General features: G+C 42.7%; 4 protein-coding genes across 4 annotated transcripts; 2 read left to right on the top strand and 2 right to left on the bottom strand.

Annotated features, from left to right (window-relative positions):
• Nucleotides 1-1,763: 1,763 nt before the first annotated feature.
• On the top strand, nucleotides 1,764-3,263 carry LOC116063876 (cytochrome c oxidase subunit 6A, mitochondrial). Its single transcript, XM_031318875.2, has 4 exons — nucleotides 1,764-1,992; nucleotides 2,390-2,465; nucleotides 2,747-2,889; nucleotides 3,020-3,263. Exons 2-4 carry the CDS (start codon nucleotides 2,390-2,392, stop codon nucleotides 3,107-3,109), a joined length of 309 nt encoding a protein of 102 aa, XP_031174735.1. The 5' UTR covers nucleotides 1,764-1,992; the 3' UTR covers nucleotides 3,110-3,263.
• Nucleotides 3,264-4,260: 997 nt separating this feature from the next.
• armc5 (armadillo repeat containing 5) lies at nucleotides 4,261-11,219 on the bottom strand. The gene is made up of 7 exons (XM_031318847.2): nucleotides 10,258-11,219; nucleotides 10,132-10,162; nucleotides 9,899-10,009; nucleotides 8,514-9,411; nucleotides 7,601-8,418; nucleotides 6,948-7,080; nucleotides 4,261-6,277 (listed from the first exon to the last, which is right to left on the bottom strand). The coding sequence occupies exons 1-7, from the start codon at nucleotides 10,648-10,650 to the stop codon at nucleotides 4,795-4,797; spliced, it is 3,867 nt and encodes a 1,288-aa protein (XP_031174707.2). The 5' UTR covers nucleotides 10,651-11,219; the 3' UTR covers nucleotides 4,261-4,794.
• A 150-nt stretch (nucleotides 11,220-11,369) lies between these two features.
• On the top strand, nucleotides 11,370-12,985 carry si:dkey-66i24.7. The gene is made up of 2 exons (XM_031318846.2): nucleotides 11,370-11,652; nucleotides 11,942-12,985. The coding sequence occupies exons 1-2, from the start codon at nucleotides 11,559-11,561 to the stop codon at nucleotides 12,544-12,546; spliced, it is 699 nt and encodes a 232-aa protein (XP_031174706.1). The 5' UTR covers nucleotides 11,370-11,558; the 3' UTR covers nucleotides 12,547-12,985.
• Nucleotides 12,986-13,700: 715 nt separating this feature from the next.
• LOC116063856 lies at nucleotides 13,701-16,383 on the bottom strand. The gene is made up of 3 exons (XM_031318845.2): nucleotides 15,840-16,383; nucleotides 15,001-15,232; nucleotides 13,701-14,885 (listed from the first exon to the last, which is right to left on the bottom strand). Exons 1-3 carry the CDS (start codon nucleotides 16,152-16,154, stop codon nucleotides 14,167-14,169), a joined length of 1,266 nt encoding a protein of 421 aa, XP_031174705.1. The 5' UTR covers nucleotides 16,155-16,383; the 3' UTR covers nucleotides 13,701-14,166.
• Between the last annotated feature and the right edge of the window lie 122 nt (nucleotides 16,384-16,505).

The raw sequence follows: 16,505 nt of genomic DNA on the forward strand, positions 1-16,505 counted from the left end.
GCATTGCACACAATGCACAGCTGTCTTTCTCTTGGCATAAAATATACACAGACAGGGGTGTGTGATGGGTAAACTCATCTGAACTCAGTTTACACACCTTCTTTATTTGCATCACACAGTTTACCCAAACTTTAGGATGACTTCAATCCATTCTGCTGTAAATTCAGTGGTGTCAAATTGATTATAAGAGGATAGAGTCAGGAAAAAGATTAATTACACATTATAATTATGTGTGTGTCTGTCCACTTTGCTGTGTTGAGTCTACAGTGTTTCCTCCGGCAGCTGTGTGTGTAATAAACTCCACACCCAGTGATGGAAATGCTGTACTTCATCAGGTTCAGGTAGAAAACCTGTTGAATCGGTTCATTCTGTGTGGCTGTCCATCATCAGCAAGACTAGTGTGTATGCTAGACTAGAGGCTCCAAAGTCACCAAAAGTCAGTAGGATTCACCCTCTGGGGACCATGAATGTCAAAGTTACAAAATTTCATCTCAATCTGTCCTGTAGTTGTTGAGATATTTCAATCTAGATCAAGTGGTGGACCGACTGACAGACCTACTTTATCATCCTTAGAGCCACGTCGCTAACATGACTAAAACGCAATAGAAGTATTACATAGACTAACTGGGTTTGGAAACTTCCATATTGCATACATCTCATTTGTCATTTCTAATTGAATTCTTACTTATAGATACATGTAAAAGTTAGGTCCCACCTTATATAGACTATGTATATGCAGGCAATGGAGCAATGATCTTAATAACATATCTGCAGGTTGGAGGGACTGGAGTCCAGCTGCACACTTGCAGCACATGTAAACCTCCGTGTCTACCTGCCAATACATGTCTGTGCACAGAGTCTTCAAACTGAGATGGTATTTAACCTCTGCCCACAATAACACGTGCGAGACATTCAGACTGGCTGCTTGCATGACTGGCTGACATCACTGCTGGCTCAGGCTGCTGTTTGCACTACAGCCTGAAGCCGCCCAGACAGAGACGACAAAGGCATTACTAATATCCAGAATTGACACTCAACAGAGAGTGGAATATAAAAATAATGAATTCAAAAAGAGTATGAAAACCTTAGTTTTGCCAAACTGTAAATGTTGCATTTTATATCACATTTAATTTATTTATTTTACCTTTTAAAAGTAAGGAGCCTGAAGGAGCGTTTGGACAGTGTACTAATAACAACAGTACCCCATTTGGTGGACAGTTTATCTTATTAAGTTAAACAAATGATTTTGTTTTTAACATAAATACAGTCTCATTTTGTCACATAATCACAACTCTGATTACCAAATAAATGTTGCCAACACTTAAACAAATGCTTTTTCAGTTTGTATGATTTAATATATTGTACATATGCTTGCAAGTTTTTTCTGATCCCACTGAACTGCCAAATGAATGCTCATATCATATATAAACCAAACACTTGGCTATGATTTCACTACAGGATATCAATGTTCATCTAATCTTGAGGCAAGAGAGACCAAATAGGACTTACAATAATAGGTGATTTATACATTAAAAATGTAAATAAACTGGAGATTATTCTCCACTTGTGACCCACAACTGAACCATGTGATTTCAGTGACTGCTCTCCCACTGAAACTATATTAAAAGTTAACACAGTTTATGTAAAAAAAAAAAATTGATAATGTGGGCCAGAAATAAGGATTAATCAGCCCTCAGCCCTTATTTTAGTCTTTGTAATGCAGGCTGAAAGTCCTGTGCACAACCAGCACACCTCCTCCCCTATCCTCTTCCTCCTCGTCACATATCAGCCGGCCTTTGCACTTGCCCAAATATAAACTAAATTCTTGGCGCATGGACAGATTGAAATAGGGAGGAGTCTGACACACAGTTTAACCCAGGACAGAGTGAAGGACAAACAAACAGGAAGGAGAAGAAATAAAACAAGCAACGGCTTCACCAGAAAAATAAAGAGGACAATAAAGCCTATTGGATATTGTCTGCCTGAAGAACAGTAAGTTTTTGCGTGATCTTGTGTTTTATTACGGTTACCACCACTCTTAATACACAGCAACACTAGTAGGCCCAGCCTCAACTGCCTGCTGTTTTATAGTTTATAGAGGGTTTATTGTGTGTTTATAGAGGATCATATGACAGATTATTAATTCTGCACATAACTTTATATATGTGAACTATACCTTGAAATGGCTGTGTAAAGGTTCTCTTCAGATATTGTATTTATTTCAACATGTGTTACATCTGTTGTGTTTTTTGGCTCTGTGTGAAGCTTATGAAGGCTCCCTTCACATTAAAATAATTAAGAGAATAAACTGGGTAATTTTGTCTGGGGCATAACATTAAAATATACTGTTTCTCAAGCTTTTTTCTTTTCTTCCTCTCTACCTCTACAGATGTCTGTGTCTCCGGCTGCCTTGGTCGCTCGACGGGTGTTTGCTGCTGCGTCACATTCAAGCCATGAGGGAGGAGGTCAGTGTGTCTTTACTTTCCCTATCAAAACAAATACAACCAAAATGCTTCTGCATGCAACTGCACCTCTGAGTCACATACAGTTGGAGCCTTTTGTTGAACAATAACTGAAATGTCTGCAAAGCTGGCAACTGTCCTGCACATTTATGCTCAATGGCAAGTGATCAGGAATTATACTTTATTATTGATGTAGAGAAACAGCTGCTATGTTAGTTTTTCATTGCCCCCATACCTTATTTACTGCTTTAGTCATGTACTTTCACTGGTTGTGTTTTCCACAGCGAGGACCTGGAAGATACTGACCTTTGTGTTGGCCCTTCCTGGTGTTGGTGTCTGCATGGCCAACGCCTACATGAAGATGCAGGCGCACTCGCATGAGCAGCCAGAATTTGTGCCATTTCCTCACCTGCGCATCCGCACCAAGGTGAGTCTCAAACAGCCTGCATCAGGATTTACGTAACACCACTCCTGGGCCAATACAGAAATGGTATGGGATGAATATCACTGTTTTTTCCCGTTGTTGCCTTTACTTATACGTTAATGTCTGATTCCAGAAATTCCCCTGGGGCGATGGAAACCACTCTCTGTTCCACAACTCTCACACCAACCCTCTGCCTGATGGCTTCGAGGGCTCCCATCACTGAGAGGATCAGTCACATTTCTCAGCTGTGTTATGTTGCTTATTTAAAACTTCAGTCTGCAGTGTACTTGGCTTAATTATACTGACCGAGGGGCCAAGCAGCACCGCCATCAAGCGGTGCACCCAGACAAGAATAAATCCACTTTTGCTGTATTACACTTAGTGCCATTTTTTTTGTTGAATTTAGAGTAGTGCTTCATTTAATCAAACCTCAAGACTTATATCAAAATGTCTTTTTACATCTTATTATCTAGACCATGTTCAACTATTTTAAGTGTTACAGCAGAATGCACTGCCATCTCTTATGGTGTATTTTTATATACTAGCACTAGGGGTTGGCAAAGTCAGAATTGTTCAAATCCTGTCCATATGGACTTTAAATGATTAAAACAAGGCTGGTAATATTTTAGATGTCTCTTGTCAAAGAATCCCATGAAAAGACCAAAACCATCAATTAACTAATCCTTCTAATATGTATTGTCTGTGCCAAAGCCTGATATATCTTATTCCTCTGTGCCGTGGCTCCATTATTGTCCAAAAACTATAAAAAAAAACACATTAATGAGCCATCGTTGCACCGTTTTTACAGCACTGATGTATATTAATTCACCGCTGAAAATAGGCCACTAACAAACGAATTTACTCCTGTTTTGCTAAATTTGCTAAAAAATACAGTGCCCAGCTGTATTATTTGTTTTTTTCTGAAAAATGTAACTATATAACCATGGCCTATTTTAACTACTTAAAGATTTAAGTCTTCAATAGGAACTCCTGGGCTTGGGTCTGAGAGCCACAAACAAGGTAGGGAAGTAAAGTATTAAGAAACAGACTAACACTTGGTTGTTGTTGTTTTTTTTTTTTTGTTAATGCTGTTGGCTGACATTAAGAAAAATATAGAACATTGCCAGTCTCAGCCTTATTCTTTAAAATGCTAACATTTAGTAGCATTAGCATGCCACTTGTACACACACACACACACACACACACACACACACACACACACACACACACACACACACACACACACACACACACACACACACACACACACACACACACACACACACACACACACACACACACACACACACACACACACACACACACACACACACACACACACACACACACACACACACACGTTCCAACAATATATTCAGTGGCATAAATTTATATGGGACAGTTGGAGTTTATACAGTGTATATCTGCTAATCCATGTTATCTTTATATACAAAATAAACAACTGGCTTCTAGACCAACCCTGATAATTCCAGTACTTCCAGCTAAATGACATTTACCAAATGCATTGCGGACTTCTTTCTTAAACTTTTTACCAAAAAAACATATTACTATCCAAAAATGTCATTAGTAAATTATGATACAATTATGTCATGCTGAGATGCGCTACAGTTTATATCACATTACATCAAAACTAAATTGAAATGTATACTTCCAGTTTATGAAAATAAATCAACAGTCAGTTTTGTTCTCAAGTGTGCTCAAGAAATTCATACAGCAGTTTTTCAGGTAATCGTGCTGTTGTGTAGCCTGCACTTGTACTTTTCAGACATTTGATAAAATGAATACAATGGCAACTTTTCTAGAAGCTTCTAACAAGCCCCACAGTCGCTCTCACTTAATCTGTGCCCTCTATATTGATACTACCAACCACTCCACTATTTCACTCGCTCAGCTCAGAGCTGCTGTGGTCAGACTTAGTAGATCCTGTTTCAGTGTCTCTATACAGTCCGCCTCTCTGGCAAGTCTGCGAAGGCAATCCCCAGCAAGGGAGGAGATCAAGAAGGGCCGGGGACAGTCCTGACAGCCCAGCAGCAAAGACAAGCATGCCCGACCCAGTGCTGGGTAGCTGTACCGCTGGGAAAACCAGTACACCTGGGGTAGGAGAGCAGCCAGGGCCCCACCTCCTGCACTGGCTACAGAGGATAAGCCCTGAGCTGCTAATTTCAAACGCTGTGCTGAACTTTTCAAGTTCTTTGGTCTTAGCCTCAGCTCTTCTGGATCAAGTGATTTGTCCACCACTGACGCACAGCTTGATTTGGAAACTGGAGTTGCACTTTTGATTGTATTGAGTCCTCTGCTGGCCTTTGGAACTGTTACAGCTAATGAGGTTTTATTTATTTCTGTCTGGTGCCGGGAAGTGTTCGTTTTCTTCGTCTGTCCTGGTACATTTTCTGTTTGCACTTCAAAACCCGTCAACTCTAACTCGGATGTCCGATTAGCCAGGTTCTCCTCGGCAGACCAGATGCATTCTTGGTCCATTTTAGATGCAGCATTTTCAGCCTTTTCCACTGTGGAACCTGAGGCCGCTCGACTAGCAGTCTTGGTGAAGCAGGATAGGAGAAGAGACACACAGAGATTCTCCAACTCTCTCTGCAGCTCAGTCACCAAGAATCTGCATGCTCCAATCATCATCTCACCTAAAGCTGTTTTCTGGAAAGCAAAACCTTCTGTTGAGTTATCCTCTCTCTCTTTTTGGCAGATCCCTAGTCCTTCAAGGACCAATGTGTCCAAAATCTGACACTGTCCTCCCCTCTCTCCATCACTTTCCCTTGTTGTTTCTGTGTCCTTGGTGAAGCGACATCCATGCAGGTAATGCAGCACTGGTAGCAGCATACCTGTGCTGACATCTTTAATGCGGATGGCTTCTTCCACATTACCCTGAGCTTCTCCAAATCCACCTCTCAACAGAGCCCAAAAGTATTCAGAGCTGACCCCGCCTGTCCCCTCCACCCCGGCCACGGCCTCCCTGTTGGCTCGGACCTGAGTCCCGTCGTCCAGCAGCAAAAGGAGGTCAAAGTTCGAGACTGCATAAGGACAGGTGTCAGCCAGGCGAGGCCTTTTTGAGGGAGGGGGTGAAACTTTGTCAATTTTACTGACTGACCTTGCTGTAACTGGATTTAGATGTTTTTTGGCAAGCTCCATTTTGATGCCACCCATCAAGGTAGACAGGCATCCAATCAGGAGGGAGAAGAACAGCGAGTGGAGCTGAGAAGTCAGGCCAGAATGCGGTGAATTAAACCAATCAGAAAGCAACTTCTTACATTCAGTGGGGGGGTCTTCATCCACATCATCGTCATCGCAACCAAGGGGCTGCAGAGCCAAGAGCAGCCCACCGCTGTCCAGAAGAAGTTTCTTTAACAGGGACTTGTTGCTGTTGGGAGACAAATAGGGTTTGTTAAGCTCACATATGGCCACATATGGTCATTATTCTGGATCGTCTTTGTAATGGTGTAAGTAAAATGTAAAGATTTCTGGAAATAATGTTTTTATCAAGTTATTTATTTTTTTTAAATCAAAATGTCTGCTTTCTAACCAGAATATCACACCAACAAATACGATTTTTAAGATCGCTAACTTATAGATAGAAGAGTGCATTTTATGACATTCCAGTCATTACATGTACAGATTCTCATGATTAGTGAGCTCATTTTCACATAGCCCTCAGGGGTGGGAATCACCACAGGCCTCACGATACGATATCATCACGATACTTATGTCACAATACAATATTATTGCAATTTTAAACATATTGCAATATTCTGCGATATAGTGCAATTCTTTTCCAACTTCAATTTTTTCCCAATTTCAAATGATGTCCCCAAAAGGAAACTTTGTCAACATCTGTTTTATCTAAAAAGATACATTTGTCTGTTTGTTCATCTCACTTCTGCAAAATGGGATTGTCAAGCAGACAAACTGACCAACACATATATAATAAAAGATCGATACTTGGCGTCTGTGTAGCGATACAGTATTGCCACGGAAAATATTGCAATACTATGCTGTATCGATCCCCCCCCCCTTATAGATCTACTACTCACCTGCTGATTAATGGCAGAGACAGCGCACAGTTCGTCTTGTCAGACTCAGAGCCTGACAGCATCACATGGGCAACAACCCCAGAGCCAAATCCAGACTCACACTGGACACGCAGATTATTAAGAAGAGTAAAACCTGCAGAGAGAGACAGTGATATTGTGTTTAATTACATAAAAGCTGGTTCTTGAGTACTATTCATGACAGAAGTAGGGACGCACCGATCCAATACGCCAGATCTGTATCGGCCCCCATGCTGACCTCATTAAGATTATCGAGGATCAGCCAGATGTGACTGATCCACATTACATATTTAAGATTTATTATGTCATTATGAAATGCAGTGTTTTTGCTGCAGTTACATTCATTCAAAAAGAGAGCACTGGTGTCAGATCTGTAGTTGTTAATGGCAGATATCCTGAGTTGAGGTATTGGGACCTGGAAAGTTGGATAGGTGCATCCCTAGTCAAAAGAGAGTTAAACAATAATAATACTAATACAAGATTAAAACAATTTGAATTATCTATAACTTTGGCAATGAGGAACTGTAGGTTCTGCTATAACAGCTATTGTAAAACAGCTACAAGGTGTATGGGTAAATATAGCCTTGTAACTGTTCTGCAGTTACTGTGTTGCAGGTAAAATATTTTTATCTTACCAAGTTGTTTAACTTTGGCTTTCACTCGGTCCGTCTGCCTCTCCTCTCCCTCAAATCCTCCCCCTCTTTGACAGAGATGGTGACGAATCAGTGCGACCGAGCCGGTTCGGACCAGCGCCTGCAAACAGTTTGGGTTGCAACTCAGCCGGCAAAGCATTCGGAAGCACCTTGCGCTCGGGTCCTGGTGATGGGTGAGGTAGTAGAGCAAGCCGGTCATGACACCTGAGCTGATAAGAGCAGCACTTGGGTCGGTGGCGTGGGAGAAGCGTGACAGCAGCAGCAGGATGGGCGACTCGGGCGTCCAGGGTTCAGGGTGGTAGGGGTGGTGGTAAGCCATCGGGCGGGGCACAGAAGGAGGGGTATCAAGAGTTACTTTAGTCAAACAAGCTGCTGAATGAGCACGCTGCCTCCTTCTGTGAGGGGATGAGAACTTTGATGGAGAGACTGGTGTTTGGGTTGTTTTACTGGGAGAGGAGATAGTGGAAGAAGTGCGCTCACACCCCAAACCCGGTGTGAGCGCACTGTAAGGTTGAGGACTACTAGAGGGAGGCGGATCAGTGATTTTACATGAGGATGACAGTGGGGGCTGGGCCGAAGAGGACACAGGGGAAGACAGAGCAGCTTTTTTAGAAGTGGAAGATGCAGTAAAGTTGGATGGAGATGAGTTTTTAAGAGAGGAAAGGGAATCAGGGTTTGGAGAGGAGGTTTGAGGGGAAGAAGATTGTGGGATCTGAAGACTCGCCCATTCCCCTTCAACACCAGAGGAATCCAGCAGGTCCCCCTCTGAAGAGATCAATCCCTCAGACACCAACCAGGACCTGAAGAGAGAGCAATAAGCATGTAGATAAACAATAGAAAATAGTAGAATCAAATTAACAGGGAACGTAGATAAACCTGTGTTTATTTTCCATACCTGAGACTTAAAAAGCTTGATGAACATAGACCTTGCTCCTTTCCAGCTTCTTCCTTCCTGCAGCCCTCAGGAGGAGGAGGAAAGTCAAAGGAGTCGAAACATGATGAGGGCAGGAGCTCAGTGGGAGACATGCTGGAGGAGAGGTTCACATCCATCTTCTCAGCAGATTGTTCCTCACCTTTGGAGAGCTCTACCAGTCGGGCAACAAGCAGAGGGACCAGCCCTAACTCTTGCAACTGCTCCATAGCAGATTCATCAAAAACAAAGTCTACGCAGGCCAGGATGACTAATCGGGAAAGGGGATGTCTCTGATGGGCAGCCAGAAAGCCAATTAGCACCTCCAGTCCACCACTCTCCTTCACCTTGGCCCGGTTAACCGCCTCCTTGCAGCACAAGCACAGCGCCTTGAGGAAGACTCCGGACTTCAGTGGGTCCCTCTTGACCTCCTCAGTGAACTTTTGAATGACCCCCAGTGAGCCCACAAGAGGGCGCAGGCAGCCTTGGGAGCACATGTTCGCCAGGGTTTTCAGTGCCAGCTCTTCGGAAGGTTTACCAGACTCCCCCAACGCCATGACACCGAGCTGAGCGAGGACTCCAGAACGGGACACCTCCCTGGCACATTCAACACCACAGCCCCGGGTCAGCTCGTGGAGGGTCCTGAGCGCCGCACGCCTAAGCCCCTGGGGATATTCTGGAGCGATGAGAGGAGCGAGAGAAGATAAGGTCCCCTGGGTGAGCAGTGACAGGCGGTTAGAGGGCGTATCTGAGAGGTAGAGGAGAGCCCGAGCAGCTGACTGGGCGCACTCCAGTTTAGGACAGGGCTCTTTGGGTGGAGCAGCAGTGGGAGAGGACGGGCCAGAAGAAAGAGAAACACAAAGAAGGAGAAGAGGAACACCACCTGTAAAAAAAAATAAAATAAAATAAAAAGATGGAGGAGGATGGTTTTTGATCTGAGGACAAATGATATCTCCACAAAAACATTTCACTGATCATATTAACAGTTTCTGCAAGTTTTGGGTAATGTGAATAGACATATTTAAGGCACATTTGACATCTGGACTTATGAAGAGACAACAACTAAAAATTATTTTCATTATCGATTAATCTCAAAATATGAATATGTAAGAGGGACATCCTGCTGCACATAGGCTCTTTAAAGTGTAGAAGTGTAACTACCATACCACAAATATTGATAGACCTGTCCATTAGTCCATACATGATTATTCTTTCAATCCAACAGGTAATGAACATTATAACTTCTGTTCTGCTGCTACTGCAAAAGTATAATTTTCCCTCAAGTAGCATTCAAGCTGCATCTTATTTTAAATGCTGAAAACTGCCAACTAAAAAGTATGCAGTGAGACACACTGACATTTAAGACTTACCAGCAGAGTGGATGAGTGCAGAGCTCTCTGGATCCATTGCCAAGTTTCCCAAAGCTCGTGCTGCTCGGTTCTGGACGGTTTCCAGGGCCACATTTTCCTTCAGGATCTCCACTGGGACAGTCAAGATTTTTTCATGATTACATGTCATTAATTGTGAAAATACCAAAGATTTCAAAAATTTAAAAAGTCATCATAAGATCAAATTCCTCATAAGAATGTAAATGATCACTTACCTACAATATTTATTCCATCAAGCTTACGAACCTGTGGTGGATAGACATTTCAAATGTAAGCAGTTTGCATGGGTGGTTTAATAAATAGAGCGTTCAAACGCTTCTTTATTATTCATTTTATCTCACCTCTATGCGTGTCTCCAGCTCAGTGCAGCAGTTTGCCAGGATGCTCAGAGCCAGGTCCAGTGTTTTCCTGGAGCACTCTGTGCGTTTGAGCAGGTCCAACAGGGGCCGGAGGCCACCTTGAGTTCTGAATCTGGCAATGCCAGCCTTGTCACCCTTGATGTGCTGCGTCCGGATAGCAACCAGGGCTCGCCACTGAAATATTTTGGACCTCTTGTCCGTTTCTCTGCTACCGCCTGAGTCAGCCTTGCCATGCCCGTGATGTTCAGTCCCTGATCCAGGTTTGGAAAGGTGAGCCAAGCACCAGGTCAAAGAAGACTCTGGTGATGATGTGTGCCCTTCTCTGGAGGATGCTCGAGATTGTTTCCAGTCACCTTGAACATGTGATGCAGCCATGGTCCCTCTGCTTGGCAGGCTCTGGGTTCAATTATCTTAATTTTCTTCCTCTCAGTTTAGACAGATATTGTACACACTGCAGAGCATTACTGGACGCTTCCAGTGAAATAATAACATGTCCTTTCACTTTAAAGTTTAGCTTGTTAACTCAACTGGTGAATGAGTTAATTTACATTTTTTTCAAAGTTTCCGCAAAAATAACATTCTGGTGTGGTCAGAAAACTACAGATACCATGAAAAAGGAAAGTTGTACCACCTGACGTCGCACTCGCTGATGGGAGATGGAGTTCCAACAGCTTCGGTCCACTCCCTTAAAAACAGGCCTACATCGTGATAAGGCCGAACAATCGTTATTCTACGTGATAGACGTGTATTATCTCTATGTAACACATTTTTACACATCAAATGACGGATTAAAGCTCTAAATGATCAATGTTTTGTTACCACTGGCTGAATAATTTTTGTGAAACAAAATGCAATCGCCTGAGTTAGCCGCTAACGCCATCTTTAGCCAAACAACAAAACAGGGGCGGTCGAGGGAGGGAGCAGGGAGTGAAGAGGTGGGCCGGTTAGATATATGCTGGGATTTGTAGTTCAAATTTCGCTGTCTTTCACCTCCCATAGTACATTTCCTCGTTTTAAAATACTACATTCCCCGTGGCAGTGATAAAGAGTAGTGCGTATTGAACAATTCGCAGCGTTTAGGGATTGTAGTTTACCTGGTATACCGGAGAACTCAAAAGCCCATTTGTAGCTACTAAAACGGACTACACGTCCCAAGCTGCTAATTGACGTTGTTATAGTCATCGTTTTACTCGATGCGAGAAAAGAGATGTTGTTAAATTCTACGATAGATACACACTGCTAATAAAGAAAAACTTTGACTGCTATTGTAATGTTTTGACAGCATGGAGGTAATCGAGACAATTGTGATACAAAGTACTGAAGTAGAAGGAAAGGAAACGGTCGTGTCCAGCGTGGACACCGATAAAACCAAAGCAGGTTAGTAACGTTACAACCTGAAGTTAAACAGGTTTCATCCAGTCATCGCATGAAGCGAGGAGGGCTGATGAGTGCGCAGTCTCTGCCTATTGCAGTGATTATAGTCATAAACCGTGACTCATTGGATTATATGTCGTTTGGTAACTTAGGACCTCAAATAGGTGTTTCAATCAGACAAGCTGTGTCAAATAAAATGAAAAAACTAAAAAAAACAAAACAGGTAAGAGGTTCAACGCAAGGTAATATAATTTATCAACCAATAACATAATACACCTTTGTTTTTCTCTAGAATTTATATGGACACAGCAGGCTACATGGCACCTTGTCAACACCAGACTTGAAATGGACCAGGCTTTTGACCAGCCTGTATGCAAGAAAAAGAAACTTTGGGAGATGGTGGCAGAGAAAGTAAATACCAAACTGAGGGAGTCAGAGGTCACTGATGTCACTGTGAAGGCGTACGAATGTGACCTCAAGTGGAGAAACATGCTGGCCACGTACAGGAAGAACGCTGAGAGGGCCAAGAGGCTGGGGGCGGCCAGCGTCCACTGGGAGTTCTTCAAGACAATGCACGAGGTCTTGGGTAAGAGCAGAGAGGAGATCGAAGCCCAGCGAAGAGCCAAGCTCAATGGCACAAGAGTGGGCAAGGCCATAGCCAGCAAGAGGTTTACCCCTATTCTACCTACACCTCCTGCAACAGCTGCTCCCTGCACTGCCCGGCCTCCACAGGACGTCCTACAGTTGTACATGGAGCTGCAAGAGAGGAAAATGAACATGTGGGCCCAGCAGAAAGCCCTGGAGGAGAGGAAGATAGAGGCTATTAACAACCTGGCCCAGGCCATCTCTAGCCTGGCTCAGAAGAACAACACACAGATGTCAAAGGATGGACAGTAGGCCACATGAAGTGGATCTGAACTTCTGTGTGTGTTGTTTGCTCTTACCAAAAACTTTTATGATACTGCACAAGGAAAACAGTTTTTTTTTTTTTTATAAACGTTTTTTAGATTGGTCATGTTGGCACATGTTTACTGTTACACTGAGTTTTAAGAATAGGCCAGTCTGAGTTCAGAAAATGGGACGTATGAAACACAGACTCACAAACCACACCCTGGCCGGGCAACTTTTGTTTATTCTGCAAGCAGATTACATGCCTCCTCAAATTTGTCCTTTTCTGTTGATGCCCTAATGGATGTAATCATTTCAATCAACCACTTACTGACTGATTGTTTGATGCAAAGTAAGAAAAACTAAAATATTACTCACAACTAAGGCATCCTACCATCACTGCACTAGTTATTTATAATTTAAAAAAAATTGTGCTGGCCCCAAAAGTTAAAAAAACAACCTAAATTATCACAACATGATTATGATCATTGTTCAAAGGTAGTCACAGTTGAAATAAAACACATTCACATTTTTCAGTGAAAACAATACAGATACTTATACTGATAATTATTCCTAAGAGGTAAAAATAACAGAATTCATAGACAAGCTAGTAGTGTTAATGTATCAATAATATACACTTACAGTATTAACTTCACCATGTAATTAATACTACCTTTGTAAAAGTTGTGTCTGCCCTATAGACTGTATATTGTCTGCCCCGAGGCGGTGGACAGAATATTAGAAAAAACGTCACTGCCCTCCAGTGGTCACAGTGAGGAACTGCAACATTACATTTATTTTTCGGTTTTAATATCTATAATCAATATTAATATATCGATACGCAACTCCGTGTGATTATTAAGAGATAACGACAGTAACATCATAGCTGCCGATTACTGTATTATCAGACAGTTTTAAAGTTTAACATGGAAATGTTCACACCAGCGTCAAAGTAGAACCAATATCACACACTCACTTCCGGTCGCCACTTTCAAAATAAAATGAGTGATGAACTGGATATAGAAAGAGATAATACACTATTTATTGCCCATTCATTTACTTATTTTTTGGCAATTTGTCATGTGTTCCTTCGGGCACCCCATAGTTTTTTAAGAGCCTGGAAAAACTCATTAGTCATAAGTTAAGACACTTTTCAGTGGATGTTATTTGTGATCCTTAGCCATATGCTTTATTATGCTACATTAGAGACCTTTTATTGGCTGTTACATGTACTTTCACTGTGATGAAGAGGAACAATAGAAACACACTGGTATTTATATACAGCTGCAGTCGAAGAGTATTTTGTGTGATTACATTTAAATTTTTTTCTTTTTTAAATTTGTAAAATGGGGTGAAACTGTTTTGGAAAAATGTAAACACTTTGTCCAATATCATTTGTCATCTCCAATTTGGTAAACCACAGTAATAATTATGGATTATCAAGATTTACAGTGGACAACTGTTACACACCGTGTAAATGCCTTAACAGGAAATATATCTCTGTTTTCTGATAGTCGAGTGTTATGAGTGCAGGCAGTAGAGACTGTTAAAATAAACCTTTATATTACAAAACTGTACATTTACATCAAGGAACCCAAGTTTCCCACCACACATCATCACATCATCACATCATGTGCTTCCAGAATCAAAGTTTTTAAACAACAAATCTGAGATGGCGTTCCGTCTGTGTACACCCTCTTCATCTACTTCCATCTCTCCCTCTTGGATTATGGCTTCCTCTTTCTCAACTTCTCCTTGTACTACTTGTCCCATGTCCAAAAACACATTGTGCAACACACAGGCGGTCAGCACGACAGCTCTGGCTCGATCATAGTTTCCAATATCCAGATACCTGAGCCTTTGAAATCGGGTTCTCAGGTTGGCAACAGCCTGATCCAGGATGTGAAAATGCTCCTCGAGTGTCTTGTTGAACAGCTCCTCTCTTGGCCCGTGACTTTCTGAGTATGAAGTTAAAATATGAGCAGAGAGTGGGTAACCGGCTCTGGCCACGAGGCAGGAGCTAGAGGGCATCAGTTCAGGATGCTGTTTAAGTTTGTCACTCAGAGCGACGCCTCTGTCCACATCTGATCCTTTACTGATTCTGCAGTGTAGGAACCGGCCTTTACGGTCGCATGTGAGTTGAAGGTTTAGCCAGGAGTCAGGGTGGGCCTCCTTCTTCATCCTCTTCACCTCAGGCACTGTGCTCTCCACATCATGTTTCCCTATAGGCAGGCGGATAGGGATGCGGGTGTGTCCCAACACTCCCAGGACCAGAGGGATACCTTGCTGCTCCTCCTGCTCCTTCTCTGGACTGCAAAGTGGGAAAAGGGCCTCTACAGCCTCTTTGCCTATAGAATAGAGAGGAAGTACCCACACCATTATTATTTTCAAACCCTTTTTTTGCACTCAAGTCATTGACAACATTGTAATGATCATGTCCCAAAAACAACACTGTCAACCCACCGACTGGCCACCTGATTTGCCTCTCTTCCAGCGTGTTGATGCGCTCACAGAAAGAAAAGAAGATCCTGTGGATGTTTCCTTTCTCTAGGTGGAAGCGGCGGGACACAGAGCGGTAGCTGACGCGCTCGGAGAGCAGAGTGAGGGACAGCAGGACAGTGTGGGACAAAGACAAGCGAGCCCGTCCGGCCATTCGGGCCCTGGATTTGGAGCTTTGAAGCAGGTCTGTGATGTACTGATGGAGGGGGGGGGGGATAAATTATGTTACAGTAGCCAACATCAGTCTGACAGTAGATTTAACATGTATTTCAGGCGATTCCATTTATCATGGTTATAACAAAGAGTGTATCTCACAGGGGTGACAGCAGAAAAAAATTGAGGAGCGCTCAATTTATCTCAAATATATTGGTTACTTTCATGATTGGATCAACATTCAGAACAAGGCACAGCTAGAAAAAAAAACACTGGGCAAAGGTAGAAACGTTCAAATTTGGTCTGAAGTGGGATAAAAGAAGTGAAAGATTTTAAGGTGATGAAATGTACACGTTCAGAGAGAGAGATGCAGGTGTATATATTTGTATAAATGAATATACTGTAGCTCCAACCTTGGGAGGGATTTTGTTTTCTACCCGTATTCTGTGATTGTCTAACTTCAACATATCCCTCAACTAGTAATGTACCAAAGAAAAACACTTTAAAATATCCTAGTGTTACTAAAGTGTTACTTTGCACTGCAGATAGGTACAATCTTACACCCTTTGACAGATTTGTAAACGTATTTTAAGAACAGTAGCAGTCTCAGTGAGCAACGTTTGACCAGATCACCATAGACAGACCGATACCTTGACTGCAGCACCGTCTACGGTATCCAACAGTTCTCGGGGCTCTGGTACTTCATCCTCCGGGGAACTACTGGATGCTGTCATCTGTAAAACCTGGGGCTGCACATTAGCTTGGCTCTGCAGTAACTGTACGCATATAGGAGGAGGAGGCGACGGCTGAGTTTTAAGTTTAGCTATCAGGTCACCCTCCAGGATTTCTTCCACCGCCTGGTCCAGTCGCTGCTCCAGCTCGCCAGGAGACAGGGGCTGCCACTCCCGCTCCACCATGTCCAGCACGGATCTGCCCGCTGATAAAACATACTCATTGACGTCCATTTGTCAATCTGTCAAGTTCGCTAAGTATGTGTTAAGCCAGGGGGGGGTCATCATTTCTTTATCCATGGAGCAGAACAGTTAAACGAACAGTGTTTTGTAGCTACATAGGGAGGCATCGCGAATTTACGATGCTAGCTAATGCTATGCTAGCCTGCTAGCTAACGTACGCTGCCTTCAAGTGCTGTCGGAAAGTTTATCATTTTTAGAACATCGAGCACAACCTAGGTCAAGCGTAATTTCCACTAAGTCAGTATTGAGTTTAGAGCTGAAACATCTCGTCAATTAACCAACTGGTCATTTTTCAAGCAAAAATGCCAAACGTCCTCTGGTTTCAGCCTGACAATTTTGAGA

Source organism: Sander lucioperca, chromosome 21 (genome assembly GCF_008315115.2).
Source record: "Sander lucioperca isolate FBNREF2018 chromosome 21, SLUC_FBN_1.2, whole genome shotgun sequence".
NCBI classification, from domain to species: domain Eukaryota; kingdom Metazoa; phylum Chordata; class Actinopteri; order Perciformes; family Percidae; genus Sander; species Sander lucioperca.